This window comes from Palaemon carinicauda, chromosome 14, assembly GCF_036898095.1.
Source record: "Palaemon carinicauda isolate YSFRI2023 chromosome 14, ASM3689809v2, whole genome shotgun sequence".
NCBI lineage: Eukaryota > Metazoa > Arthropoda > Malacostraca > Decapoda > Palaemonidae > Palaemon > Palaemon carinicauda.
Window position 1 is genome coordinate 117,613,568 of NC_090738.1, and position 15,752 is coordinate 117,629,319.

General features: G+C 34.3%; 1 protein-coding gene and 1 long non-coding RNA gene across 3 annotated transcripts in view; both read right to left on the reverse strand.

Annotated features, from left to right (window-relative positions):
* The window catches only part of LOC137653234 (uncharacterized), a 39,503-nt gene extending 39,189 nt beyond the window's left edge, over positions 1–314 (reverse strand). For both annotated transcript variants that reach the window (XR_011046438.1, XR_011046437.1), the window contains exon 1: positions 262–314. This is a non-coding gene — a long non-coding RNA (uncharacterized lncRNA). The remainder of the gene's footprint in view (positions 1–261) is intronic.
* A 10,502-nt stretch (positions 315–10,816) lies between these two features.
* The window catches only part of Syn (synapsin), a 176,590-nt gene continuing 171,654 nt past the window's right edge, over positions 10,817–15,752 (reverse strand). The window contains exon 12 of the mRNA XM_068386337.1: positions 10,817–14,246. Coding sequence (XP_068242438.1) covers positions 14,014–14,246 — 233 coding nt within the window. The 3' untranslated portion in view covers positions 10,817–14,013. The remainder of the gene's footprint in view (positions 14,247–15,752) is intronic.

Consider the following 15,752-nt stretch of genomic DNA (forward strand, 5'->3'; position numbering starts at 1 on the left):
GTTGTATGATCGGTTAGCATCTGGGGTTTCCAAATAAAGACCAAAAACCATTTTTCGAATCCATACTTTCCTAACCAGACGAAAGAATACCTTTGGGTTGCACAGTAGCATAAAATAAGAAATTATAGTTTACAGTTAATATTCACTCAAGTCATATACATGATTATAGTTTACAGTTACTATTCACTCAATTCATATACAGTACTTTTTACTCATTTTTATAACGAAAACAGAACACTAACACTGCAAAACTCCACCAACCTTAAATTTTCACCTCCTACGAAGATTACCGACAAAATGGCCGCCATATTGGCCGGATGAAATTTTCAATTGTTCGAAGAGGTCATAGCAGTGTTGCCAGATGGGTTTGTCTAAAAATCCCCAAACCTCATGATAAATTCCCAAAACAACCCAAAAATTCCCATTTCCCAAATTATATATTCTTCTGATCCTGTGGGCTTTACTAATATATAAATTATTCACTATACTTCCTGTGAGTGCAAGCAAATTAATTACAACAATTGTTTCTTATTCATAGATATTTGTATAGAATATCCCCATCAGACAATCAGAATCCCCAAATCTAGGGATAAATTCCCATATCTGGCAACACTGAGTCATAGGTAAAGAAGCCATACTTTAAGGTCCTTGAATTTTGTAGAATGTAGATGATCCTTTCTGAAAGGTGGTGCCATCTATACAATAGTTGAAACGTTTTAAACAAAATTTTGATTTATCTTTTTCTTTCCTTGAAATAAATTTGTACATGAGTCCTCTGTCATATACAATTAATTCGACCAGTTAAGAAGGGTATGTTGATTCAATATAATAGGTGTTGAAATATTGTTTTTAAAAGAAAAATATCATGAAAGTTAATCATATTTTATCCTTTCTTCTTTCAGCATTGAGCCCCTAAAATTGATTTGGAGACTTAAAGTACATGATAGTTTCTTTTTAACATCTTTGCAAGACTTCTGGGAAATATCATCTTTGATTGCATAGGCAATGAAAAAATTTTCATGACACGAAATTCTATCTTTTTACTTATGGATTTGAATGACCCTGGTCGTGAATAATATCCAGTTAATTATATAGTAATATTTATTTAAAATAGGCTATAGATCATCAAAATTTAAAGAAATTAAGAGGTAGGCCTAATTGTTATGCAACTTTGAGAATAATTTTGAGGAAATAGTTTACTGCGATGAATTATTGTTTATGTTTGTGATGCGTTTCCTTAATATCAAATTAATTACATTAGGATGTATTTTTATACATATTAAAGAACAAACACTAAAAGAGCTGTTCTTAATTTAGTTAATAGATATATTTTAAATATATTTCAGTTTTTCTTAATATTTTGGCTATATTTTTACTGAATGAAGTTTGCCAATACAGTTTACTATGATCTAGACCTACCCCTCATGCAGGTTCCACATACTTCCTAAAACTATTTAGCTGACCTTTTCTGGAACACCATCCATACATATTTTTGTTTCCATGAAGATTCCAGATTCTACAGCAAACGTTCATTTTTACGTAGCATTTGAAAAGCCCCAGAATTAATATAATTATTCAAATGTTATCGATGTGTTACATTCGCCTGCAGTTCATGAGGATGCAGAACTAAGCTAGATCTGATCCATATTAGGTATAAGTCATGTTAGCCTCTTCGCTATATCTTGACGTTAAGTTCGTTTTCCAAGATGATTTACCTAAAAGAAACAAACCTAATCAGGTGTTAATAAAGTCAGTTCAAGCTATTGCCTTTTGTTAAAATTTATATAGTTTATATAGGATATATTTATTTTAATGGTATTTTGCCCTTTTTTTCTATCCTCACTGGGGTATTTTCCCTGTTGGAGCCCCTGGACTTATAGCATCCTGCTTATCCAGCTAGGATTGTAGCTTAGCAAATAATAATAATAATAATAATAATAATAATAATAATAATAATAATAATAATAATAATAATAATAATAATAATAATAATAATAATAATAATAATAATAATAATTAGAGAGTACCAATAATTTTTAATAAATATTTGAAGGTATTGGGAGATATTTGAAAATTTGAACAGGGGAAACCACTCTAAATTCTAATAAAAGTAACAGACCTACTCAAAAGTTCATGGTAGCTTACTTAGTTTATGAGAATATCTTGCCTATTGGTGAAAGACGACAAGTCTTTGTAGTTGAAAAACCACAATTCATGTTCATGTTGATTTATTCGATATTTCACTAATGCCGCTTTTGTAAGTGATTTTTGAGTCATTGGACCATACTAGAGTACCTATTGGTACCAGAGTCAAATTCAATATTTATCTAAATGCTACTGTTCTTAAAATATTTTATTTTTCCTTATTTCCTTTCCTCACTGGGCTATTTTCCCTGTTGGAGCCCCTGGGGTTATAGCATTCTGCTTTTCCAACTAGGGTTGTAGCTTAGCAAGTAATGATAATAATAATAATAATAATAATAATAATAATAATAATAATAATAATAATAATAAACTCTGCTCTAGGCCATACGATACTAGAAATTAAAATAACTAAATTCTAAACTACATTAGCGTTTTCTTTTACTTTTATTATTCATAGAAAACGGCACTGTGTAAAATCCGGACGTCGGACGTCGGATGCCGTTCGGGAGAATAGAAAATCGCTTGTATCACCGGGAAAGACGCGAAAATCCACCTCTTTTTTTGTGTGTGTGACTGGTAATGTTCACTGATACCTTCTGTTATTTTCTGAATAAATGTTCGAAAAATATTGGTTTATTTTCATGTTATTGAGAATAATCTCAATCGGACGTCACCATTACACTATATGTAATTCTTCCTTAATTTGGATGAGCAGTGTTATTTACTAATATCGCATTAAGTGTGTTAAACAATTACATCTTTTATAATTTCTCACTTTTAAAAGGAAGATAGACTTAGACTTCACTCTATAGGAGTTAAGAATTGTGTGGTAGGCTATGTTTTTTTTATTTTATTTTGTACGGAGTCAAACTATATGAAGAACAACTGAACATGTATATTTAGCGATGGAATACGATAATTAATATTTATCTATGTGAATGACGATAAAATTGCCATTTAGTGTCCAGGTAACAAAGTAAGTTCATCGCATGGGGTTAAGGTTTTTACAGTTCTCATAGTAATCTGTTATATACTACAGAATTCTTTCATTTCCAAAGGGTATCCTGTATGAAAACTGTCTCCAAGATGATAGTTTTCACATCCATTGATCTTTTATTTGGCTCTAGCATATTTCATGACTTGGCATTCTTGTGAAGTATAAAGGTATATACCAAGAAAGGTCACCTCAAATTAGGGAGTTCATCTATATGAATGAATGGCCTATACCAGGTTTATCCCTTATAATTAGGCTGCATCTATTGTTCTCTTCTAGGTTAAGGCCCAACTCTTCTTTTTCAGCCTTTCGCAATTATCATCATCTACTTGAAACTAAGCCAGTGGTTTTGCCAGTTGGATTGTCCACTAAGTTAGAAACCGAAAAAAAACAGCTTTGCCAAGATGTGATTGAGAAGGATGGACGATATCTTGCAGGTTGGAATCAAATGTTAAGGAGGGAAAAAAAAAAGAAAAAAAAAACTATATTGGAAAGAATCACTCGTGATTTCGTGGTTCCCGAATACCCCACTGGTCCCACATATCCACAGAGTAACGGCTTGTCTTCTTTTCTAGTTCTGCCCCACCTCCCTACCTTCTATCTCTGTCTTTATCTGTATTTTTCAATAAAAATTTATGCATTTCAGCAACTGTATCCGAAATTATTCTAAATTTTGTTCCACGCCCACATTAAGGTAAATCTAAAGGTATGTTCCTGTACAAAGGTTTCCCTTCATCTTACCATGGCATATGAGAGGGAGGCCTTCCATACACATGTGCCAGATGTTGCTGCTATACACGCACTGTGAAAACACAGTGCCCTGCATACTCTCGCGTCTAATGACGTGGGAAGAAGAATTGTAATAGCAATAGGGAAGTGTTAGCTCAGAGAAGCAGTGTCTTTTAGGTATAGCTGGTGTAAAGTGTAGTGCATGATGGTCTGTAGGGGGGAGGGGATGGAGTAGTGTTAAGGTTTATAATGGAGAAGGAATGACTTAGAATTAACTGCATACCTAGCACTACAAACAGGATGTTAGAGTTTGGACAGATCTGATTGCAAAGGATGGTCAGAATAATGAAAAATCTTATGCAACATGCATAAGAACTAAATGAACGATGGTGCCAGGGATTAATATCAACATCATGGATACGAAATTTAATGCACCGCAAATCATTGTCCATCAAATTAGGATAAGAATCGACAACTGAATACCAGACAGGAGAACAATATTCGAAACATGAGAGAATGAGAGAATTAAAACATTTCTTCAAGACAAATCTTAAAAGACCTTCTCAATTAGCCAATTTCTTTTGTGTAATTGAATAATTAACAGATCAAATTTGATTCTCAAAAGTAAATTTCCAACCAAAAATCACACCTAAAATTTTAAAGGTGTCGTATAAAGTTTGAGCAACATTATCAATGCCGAGATCTGGATGTCGAGGAGCCACTGTCCTCGACCCACTTACAATCATACTTTGAGTTTTGTTAGGATTCAACTTCATGCATTAATGTTAACTAGATCTCTATTAAGTGATTTAACAACACCAGACCTACATTTAGGAGATGGAATTCAAGCAGCGTAGCATTATTTGCATATGGATAAGAGCACTGCCATAAGAACACCAAATGTTACAGTCTTATACTCACTATAATGCACATCAACAACTACTCTTTGCAATCTATTACTCAAAAATTCGAGAATCATTCCAAGAAAAGACCCACTTACTTCCAATTGTTTGAGTTTGAAGACAATGGGCCTCGTGATTAACACGGTCAAAGGCAACATTAAAATCAGGGCCCGTCATACGAAGTTCATGACCACAAACAAGAAATTTCTTTACATCATTGGAGACCGTAAGAAGGGCATCACATATTTCAAGGCATTTGAGAAAGCCAAATTGCAAACCAGGAAACAAAACGATTACCTTCAGCATACCTATTTAGATGTTTTTGCCAAATTACGTTAAAAAATTTAGTTAATATGGGAACTATGGAAACTGCGCTAGTCACCACGGTTAGACCTACCACAAACACGTTTACCTGGTGGAGTAATAATCTATGAAATTCTGCAAAACGTGCAAAAAGAACCTGTAAGAACCGCTAAGAAATCAGCGGTCTCTAAACATGAAATTAAGGTCCTGTAAGAGGGTTTTAATTTCACGTGATCCGAAAAGCTAAAATAGTTAGTACTCTCAGGAAAACAGGAATGAGGAGGATCGAGTTACTCATTACTGTGCTTATTGTTAAACACAACTTTTCAGGTCTTTAAACATGAAATTAAGGTCCTGTAAGAGGGTTTTAATTTCACGTGATCCGAAAAGCTAAAATAGTTAGTACTCTCAGGAAAACAGGAATGAGGAGGATCGAGTTACTCATTACTGTGCTTATTGTTAAACACACCTTTTCATTTGGACAAGGACAGTGACAGAACCATCTGGTTCTAGTATTCATATCTTTCGATGAACTACAGAATAAGATAAAAATCAACTATTCATATTGTCTGTTAGAGGAACCAGTTAAGACAATATTTTTTTTTATCATTTGAAATATTCATGAAAATCATTATAAACATGGAATGATACCAAAATCAATGGAACATGAATGAAATATTCCATCTACATAAAAGTCCACAATGTAAGATTGGTCGTGTACTTGATATATCACTTTTGGACCAAGAGATCTCTATGGATTCAAATAAAACTAATCTTGATACAAATTATATCTCTTCATCAGATACTTACAATGGATTCTGCATTCTACTACTACATCTATAAATGCTGGTACTTCTAATTACTACTACTGCTATTAGACTTCTACTATTATATCTTGGTCATAACTGCAACCCACCGAGGCTAGCCCTAACAGTGCTGTATCAAAAAACTTGAATAAGCATTTTACCTTTCATGGCCGTTACTATTCATTAGAAGGCTTCTTTGGCCTTCTTGGTAAAACCACAACTCAAATCAGACCCAGTGCTAGAAGCAGCACAAAACTGGTCCAAATTTCGGGATCCTCAAAACAGAAATGTAGTCGACCATGTTCTTGGAATTTCTATTGCAGAAAATCATTTGGTCTGGCACCAATCATGTTTAAACCCTCGAACAATCCTCCTAATAGAGTAGTTCTAATCTTAGTCACTGAAATTGTACTCGTCCATAAGGCACAATATTTTTTCAAACCACTTGCTGCACTTAAGTCTTTATTTACTGCCTTTACTATTAAGAAAGACAAAATTACTCCGAGGAAACTGCAGTAGAACTGAAATTACGTGATACTAACGCTTCCTTAACTCCTCGTTATGAAAGTAAACAAACCTAAGCAGCAGTTTAGTTTTCCTGGCATAAAAATTGACAAAAGTAGGCTTACCTTTCAACATTAATTCCACTGTCATCTGTCAAAATCTTATTTTAAAACATCTATTTCCAAGTTAAAAAGAATTTTAGATCAGAAATATGCTTTTAATATAGGACAGTGTGTTGACAGCTGTTGCTCTCAGGAATTGTTAGTTATCAATTCTGACAAAAATTGCATATAAGAATCGCATTGCTTGTTTAAATTCTTGCTAGACATGTTTATGAAAAATCAATGTAATAAATGGGTAGATTAAGTCTAAACCCATTTATATAATGACTGGTTCAATGGCGCAAGGTTAATCGAGGTACTTCACTGTAATTAGACTAAGGTATTTATATTGTAATACATATTTGCACACCATTGTCCTTGCATTTTCCCTCCAGCAATTACAAACCATCTGGTGCAGCTAAAAAGCTAGTTGTAATTACATACTGTTATTATCTTAATTCCACATACCTCAATTGTTGTTGTTCTATAGATATAACATCAGCAGTATCTTCGGATCATTACTTACTCAATTAAATAGTTGTAAGAGTTTGAACCCATTCATATAATGACTTAGGTTCAATGGTGCAAGGTTAATCGAGGTACTTCACTCTAATTAAAATAGGGTATTTATTTTCTAATGCATATTTGCACACCATTGTTCTTGCATTTTCCCTCCAGCAATTACAAACCGTCTAGTGCAGCTAGAAAGCTAGTTGTAATTACATACTGTTATTATTTTAATCGCACATACCTCAATTGTTGTCGTTCTGTAACACCAGCAGCTTCTCCGGATCTTTATTTGTTCAACTAAATCGTCGTGTTAGTTTGATTCAAATTTTATAAAAGGCAAATTTGTTGATGACTTAGGTTCAACGACTATCTTCCTCGGTGTCACCTGAGCCAAGGAGTAGAATCAAGATTGCAAGCAGAAATGGGTGCAGTGGCTTTTTGAGGCTTCACACTTACAAACTCGATCAAGTCGAGACTCCTCAATTTCGTTTGACCATTTCTGGCTCTTCAAATATAGTCTGTCATCACATTTATGTGAAAAGAAAAATATCAATAGAATGCACTGGCTTCAGGTCTTTACCGTACTGTGTGTACACTATTTTGTTATAGTCAAATCAGTATCAATTGAGGAAGAATTTTAGAGATAAATATTACAATTCCTAAGTTTATCTAAGAGTATATCTCTAATAAAAATAAATCATAATCAGGCGATTTATATTAAAGAATTTATATTTTTCTTAAACTCTTCCAAGGTATTCGGGAGCTCAACTGATATATATTGGCCGACAACAACCAAAGCAGTGTCAAATGACTTTATGCCATGATTCTAAAGCTGGAAGTAATATGAATTTTAGTATTAAAATTGCAGTATGACACGTTTTTTTTTTTATTTAGGTTTCAATAAAAAAGGATCAAATGAAACAAGGTTGTGGACGACACACAATTCACTCTTATTCTTACAAATGCCGTGCTAACACCACGACACAAGAACAACGAAATAAAATTCTTAATAAATGTGATAGCAATAAATATTTACACAAATTTACATTAACAGAGACTTATTTACAAAAGGGTTTCTTTTTCATCAATATCACTGATAAGAGAACCAATCGAAGGAGACGCGAGAAACTGAAGGATATCAACAAAATCGTCTTTCATTTGTTCAACAACCGCGTTAACAATGGAAACAGAAGTTTGTAAGTAAAAAAAATAAAACAATAAAACAGATAATGAAATATCAAGTGTTCTCGTTGAGAGAGGATGCTAGTTCTTCATAGTTGATTGTGTTACTGTGGCAGTGAATTTAATCATTACTAATAAACCAGTTAATGGGTTACTTTCAATGTCCTAGTGTTTCTTTGTTATCTTTAAATGGTTTTAAATCACATGTAAGCCATAACAACTATCTACTTCAATTTAAAAGTTAACATCAACAACATGCATTGAACTGGGACTTAATTCGTGAAAAAGTCCCTATTTAAAAACACAGTCATTTCCCCTTCATGAAACCCCATATTGTTCAAGATAAAATTTAACTCAAGGAGCTGGTGATTGTGCATACCTAATAGGTATTCTGATCCACATGGTACTAGGGTATTAAAATGGGTGTTTGAATATGTCGGTTGCAGATTTAAACGAACCAATCAGCGTGAGCTATTAGCCAGCTCATCACGTATAGACCTATGGCCATGCACAGCTTAGACTTGCACACTCGGGGGGATCACATATGTATTGTATTGTGAACGCTAGATTTGGTCAAAGAGTAAGTGTGTTTTGTATACACATTTGGCTAAAAGTTTATTGGTCTCAATATACAAAAACAGAAAAGAAAAAATTACAAACATGCAACTAGTTTTCGCCATTGACCCAGCGAAAATGGAAAATAATTGGAAAAGTGTGATTTAACACAATCCGTTAGCTTAGACTTCCTTAAACACTATCAAATTATAGAAATTATACTAAACCAGCTAATATTTTTGCACTATGCAAATATATCGTTATTATCTTCGTCATTATTGTTATTCTTATGTATTATTATTATTATTATTATGCTCAAAGTATTCTATGGACTCATTGCTATTTTGATAATTTGAACTGGAATAACAGTTCGTAATTTACATAATACTTAGATTTTAATAACATTTACACTCTATCTATAAACAGCTAATTCACCTATGTTCATTCATGATTTTAATCTCCGCCAATTTTATTCAAATATTGGTACTCTTAAAGAATTTAAAAAATTCCCATTCACAATAAGATGTATAGAGTTGTGTAATATTCACTATATCAAGTGCCCATTTTTATTCTTATAATATTTCGATGGGGGTAGCTCTTTAAAATGTATTATCAATCAGGTGTAGGATATTTTAACAATGTTTGAAATAAAAGACCCTCTTAACTAGTATGAACTGTATGATGTTACTGGTTTTTACTTATGTATCTTCATATGTTTCACGTAATATTTTAAAAATTTTCCTAACCGTTATTTTCCCGTGAATTTTAAAGTTCGATTAGGAGCCTGGTGTGTTCTCTACAATTTGTTACTGGCTGTTCAACAAGATGGGAACTTATCTCAATTTGCAATTATCTTTAAGTCATTTCTTAATTCATAATAAATCTAGATTTTTCTAGTATGTAGTTGAAATTATTTGATTTCATTTCTTTAAATGTGTTAGAATATTATATGTACGATATTGGGAGTTAAAATCATTATTATAACAATGCTAAGCAGTAGGTTTCCGTCTTTCCAGAGATTCTCTCACTGTTTTAATGATTATGTTGTGATCCTGTTTTATGATTCATACACAAATTGTTTTAAAAATACAGACTCTACTTTCAAAGACATTAATAAGCCTAAACATGAAAAATTTCAACGTAAGAAAATTGCAATATTCACATTTCCTTTTTTGGGGGTTCTACTTAATTTTAATGGCAACAAACTATATACTGCAACACGTACTAAACAGCAATGATATGTAAGAATGTGTAATTAACAATATAACAACATAAACTCTTTTATAGTGTCTCGTGTAACGGGGCCTTAAATTACAGGTAGTAATGTCCTCCAAGTCAATTTGCTTTGGTTTCATAGTAAATATTTTTAAACTAACTTTTAACCTGGGTGTTTCGTCATAAATGGAGTTGTGTTTTACCTCTGGCTTTGCAACAATTAATTAAAGATTTTAGAACATTTCATGTTAGGTTTTATTAATTTGAAAAGTTTATTTCAGATTTTTTTAAACAAATCTCTTTATCATTAGTCCTAATTTACTCGCTATGAACTCACTATCATAATGGTGCACTGGATCCGTTCTATTCTCAGACCGGGAGAAAAACATTTCTTCCACACAACAATCTTTTATTCGTTTTACTGTTGCTAGCCAACCCAGTGCATAAACATTTTGTTTTCTCTCTAGTTGTTTTTCCCAGAAGGCTATGAATCTAATAAAAGTAATATTCAATTTCGTAGTAACATTAGTACATCATTAAGCAAGAGCCAACGGAGTGTCAAATGGAAAAACAGAAAGGAAGTGTGTTAGGTCTAAGGGTCTGGGTAGTACTGAGAGGAATCTACACACATATGGCAGTGCCAATTAGCTGCTAATAATATTTTCAGTATCAACAGCGAAATAAACGACGAGTGGAGGAATTCTTTTCATGTACTGCGAACAAAATTTCCACGATTTCCTTTCAATTTATAAGTGTTTTAATGTTTCAGGAAAGACATCGCATTTCCATTAATTTCCAATTTGGGGCCATTTATTAATTAATAGCTGTTTTTCCCCGTTATAACTTACGTAGTCAACTCTAAATACTATATTTTCTTGTGAATTGTGCTTGCTAAAAACCTGCCAGTTACACTTTGTTCAAGCGTATTATGAATTTGTGCCGTTTTCCTTAAAGCTTCAGACTTCCTCCTTACAAATTGCTTGCAGGATTCTATGTTTTGAGTCATTCACCTATTTCTGACTTGAGGTAATCTAAATTTACTTTTACATGACCGTCTTTTTATTCCCTTGCCATTCATTGGCCATGCAATTGCAGTATCGGCGGTTGCTTGAGATTTCTCACGATTACGATTTTGTAACTCTTAGACCCACTTAAGAAAATATGTTGCTGATGTAACTCTAACAATGGATCCGTTACTTGGTAATAAAAGGGTATTTGATTCATTCAGTCAACATCCCCCCTAAGATACACAGGATAGTGAAAAATGGTTGAATTGCTAATCATTGGTCAAAGCACGCGTATGTTCAACATAGAAGTACCAATACACAGGAATTTCTCGATTCCAAGATGCAGGGCTTTTGAATGTCGCAAAGGCACAGACGGTACTCTAAGCAAGGAAGTGATGGACAATTTTACGTAATCAACTAAACAGTGAGAAAAAAAAAACAATTACATATGCTAGGAATTTTGAAAACTGTGATTTGAATGTTTTTTTAACACCAATAATCACGTGATATTCATCCTGTTAAAAAATGGTCAAGGGATTCCTTACTAAGAATAGGATCTATGGTGCTACAATCAGCCAGTAAGCCCTGCTTTCTTAGAATTGTATCTCATTTGTATTCTATATATACCAAGGCATGTGTTGTCCTACACCGAACAACAGGATTACTTTCGACCATCAGCGATACTGTTTCTTTCATTATAGCAGCCTGTGTTTGCCGTTCACATCTTCCTGCTATTTCTTTAGGGCTTGCAGTTTCTGACTCGAGAATTTCATCTTTAATTCTAAAGAAATCTTGATTTGAAACAAATGTGGCGTTTCGTTACAAGAAACAATGCTTTAACTCACATAGTAGACCATCTACACAGATCACGAGATTCTGGAACATGGAATATCAGGCAAATATATTTCTCTTTTATAGTACTATCCTCGGACACCAAAGCAGAGTGCTGAGAGTCCCATAAATTACAAGTCACATGTTTTCACAAGGCTTGTTAAACAGTACCGTTGATGGTGATTATACTTTTTCATATGGACTATCAAAATTCTATTTGGGAAAGACAATGAGAGGTCAATAAAGAGACAAATACATTAATTCCACGCACAGCACAAACAGCCAGAAGTTTTCCACCCACAAGTTTTAAAACAACACAGAGCATATTGCTAACAACATTAGTAGTTATCAAATATTCGTAGATCCCAACAAACTGGTTCAATCACTCAAGATATTCCTCTATGGCTTCAGACATCTAAGCAAGTCTTCTGATATTGATTTGATAACAAAATATCCAATTCCTCTATACATCCAAAAGCTGCAACATAAAAAAATCTCAACAATTTTCAATTGTTAAAGATCTTCACGTCCAAAGGAAACCATTTAAAACTAAATTTATTCTAAGATCTAGAAATTATAGACTGTATTCTTTAGTTATCTTGATAAAAAATGAAGTAAAATGAAAGGTTTCAAACACTAAAGGCACCCTGATTCCTATAATATTCAGGTAACTTTCAATGAAATGCCATGGACATTGACTGAGGTAGCCCACCCAAGAACATTGCCAATTAATAAATATTAATACACTTTCCTCATTACTGGTTAATATTATGCAAATACTATATTTCATAACCGTAGGTCTAAGTTTGCTTAGATATCTGAAGATCTAGGATAAGGTTTTTTGCATAACCAGTCTTTGAAATTCTGGACTCAAATAAGGAATTCAGTTTGGAGGCTCATATTTTTTTTTGGTCCAACAATAATTGATAAACAATGCTATGGTGCAAAGGGATCTTTCTTTCACTTCTTTAAAGACATTTATTTTCATGAAATTCCTCTTTCAACACAGGCAACTTACTGCAGCACTGACTAAAGCCAGTGTCTAGATATACAGCAGATCTATAAGCTCAGCCTAGATTTCTAGCAATATTTACTTTGCGAACTAGAATTGTTTTGCTTCCTACGTCCTGCTTCGTCGGCATCAAACTGGTAGCGTTAAATATTAACTATCTTTTTGCGTCATATATCTTCTATCATCATCATCATCATCTTAATAGTGAACCATGTATATAACATTTGCCTTCCCAACAAAATAGTTGATATTTTAAGCCTGTGTTGGTATCTTATAAATCAGAGGTCTTATCGAAGAGCGTTATAGACCGGGTGTTGCGACAGAAAATGTTTGGCAGTGTTAAGAGACAAACTGTAATTAATTAATGTTCATTCAATTTTAAATCAAGACTATTTTCATTCTTTTCGGTCATTCAATTTCAGGAGGAACCCATACTATACAAACAGCATGTAAGTTCAGTAGTAATGAGCCTTGTAATGCTTATACTTAAACTACATGGCGAAGGTGTCAAAATTCTCATTCTAGAATGGATAATGGATTTATCAATATGAACTTTTCATCTTTTGAATGAACAGACTGCATGACCCCTAAATGTGTTCCGCCAATACTGGTATTGTGATATAGTTTGAAGATAACGGGTTCAACTGATAGTCGTGTTGGCTGCTGTTCACGGATTCACGATGATGCAATACTGATGAACGCTTGGGTTTATATTAAGGACTGGTTGAAATTTCTGGCATAGCATTTTTTTTATAGATAAAAGACAGGAGGTTAGAAAGCGCGTTTAAGGTCAAGGGGGGGGGGGTGAGGGAGAGAACAGTGTTTATCATTAAGAATGACGGACTAAGGGTGGAAGATTCGCTGTTTGTTTTATTTGCGTTTTAAGACTGAGCTTAAGTTGGGATGCTAATGCTATCCTCATCATACAGGAATTATTCATGTATAGGCTATCTACACGTGTCTTGTTCCTCACAGTACTTTATTTTAAGGCAGATTATTTAAAGAACTAATACTAAACTTTGAGCCGACGATGTTGTGAAACTGCTGATACTCAAGAATGATATCCTAATATCTGAACGTTAGTCCTAGACTTGAACATTTATCAACTTTAAAAATGATTTATTCGTTTTTTTATTCTTTTCATTGTGGACTCAAAACTCTTCCTCTTGTCAATTGGCTAAACACAACCTATTTCAATAAGCCTAGAGTGTCCCTGGTTACATGTCGCCGAAGATGCCAGCAAAAGTCTTTCTCAGGTTCTTCATGGTGTCCTCCGTGTCGTCTCCACCACCTCCTCCGCCCGTCTCGCTGCCGGCCGTGACTGACGTCTGACGGCCGAAGATGTTGGGCTTCTGAGTGGCTGACTGCTGCGAGGACTGGCTGATGTCGTCCTGCTGTCGCCTGGTGCCGCTGGCGCTGCTGAAGCCACTTATGCTGCTCGACTGCGACGCTGTTGGGGAACCAGCTGTTAAGAAGGATATACGTCAGATGGGCTTTCTACTGTATAACAGTTATGGGACAAGGTAGATTGGCCTCGTTTACATCTCATGTTATTGGTGGTCTAAGTTAGTTATGTGCTATTAAAAACATTATACACACACAAAACATTTATTTTATGCTAAAGACACTTTAAGGCTTTGCCGGAGAGGGTGTTAACACAGTGCTCACGTCTATATTTAGAAAAAAAAAAGTGCTTTGGCTTACTGGTCTAATGTTAGCATTCCAAACAAATTGCTATGTTCAACTAAATTTATAGCACGTGCCATGGCAGCTATATCTTGCTATGTACTATAGGCTGAGGAAACTTTAGTATCACTAGCATACAGACAATCTTGGCAATGCTTGGCTACTTTCTTATGTAGGCCTACTTAGAATAGCGCACTGCAATAATTTGTTAACCAATAGCTTCTTTCATACACAAATTGTCTGTGAATTCCTACACAGAAAGAATTGCTTGAGATTACAATTCATATATCCTTCATTCTCACTTTATCTACTATCTAATCACCAATTGATATTACACTGAAAAGTTACTACGATCTTTGGGAAACATTTAAATGTGTAAGCTAGGTGAGGAAGCATAACGGTACATATGCTTGCCTTTCCAATATCTTAAAAGGCCCTAATTTTGCCTGCACTGTAGGGAATGTTGGGCGTTTCTCAGTGCGTATGGGCCAGGTAGTGAGAAAAGTGAAGAAGAGCGGAATGAGTTCTGGAATGAATTAACTAGGTGTGTAGAAGGACTGGGTAGAAGGAATTATGTAGTTGTCATGGGTGACTTAAATGCTAGAGTGGGCGCTGGAGAGGTAGACGGTGTGATTGGGAAGTACGGCGTACCAGGTGAAAATTAGAGTGGTGAGAGACTGGTAGATATGTGTGTTGAGCAAGAGATGGTGATAAGTAATAGCTTTTTCAAAAAGAAAGATAAAAATAAGTATACATGGGTAAGAGTGGCAAATGGAAGAGTAGTAGAAAGGGCATTAATGGATTATGTGTTGATAACTAAAAGAATGTTTGGAAGATTGAAAGACGTGCACGTGTTTAGGGGTATGGCTAACGGTATGTCTGATCATTTTTTGGTGGAAGGAAAATTAGTTGTAGCAAAAGAGTGGGGGAATAGAGTAGGTGGAAGCAAAAGGGAGCTAGTGAGGGTTGAAAAGCTAATAAAACCGGGGGTAAAAAGTAAATATCAGGAAAGGTTGAAAATGACATATGACGAAGTGAAAGTAAGTGAAACTGGCAATTTAGAGGAGGAGTGGAAGTTAGTAAAAGAAAATTTTGTTGGGATTGCAAGTGATGTGTGTGGCAAGAAGGTTGTTGGAGGCAGCATGAGGAAGGGCAGTGAATGGTGGAATGAAGGAGTGAAGGTAAAAGTGGAAGAGAAAAAGAGGGCTTTTGAAGAATGGCTGCCGAGTAATAGTATAGAGAAGTATGAAAAATATAAAGAGAAAAATGT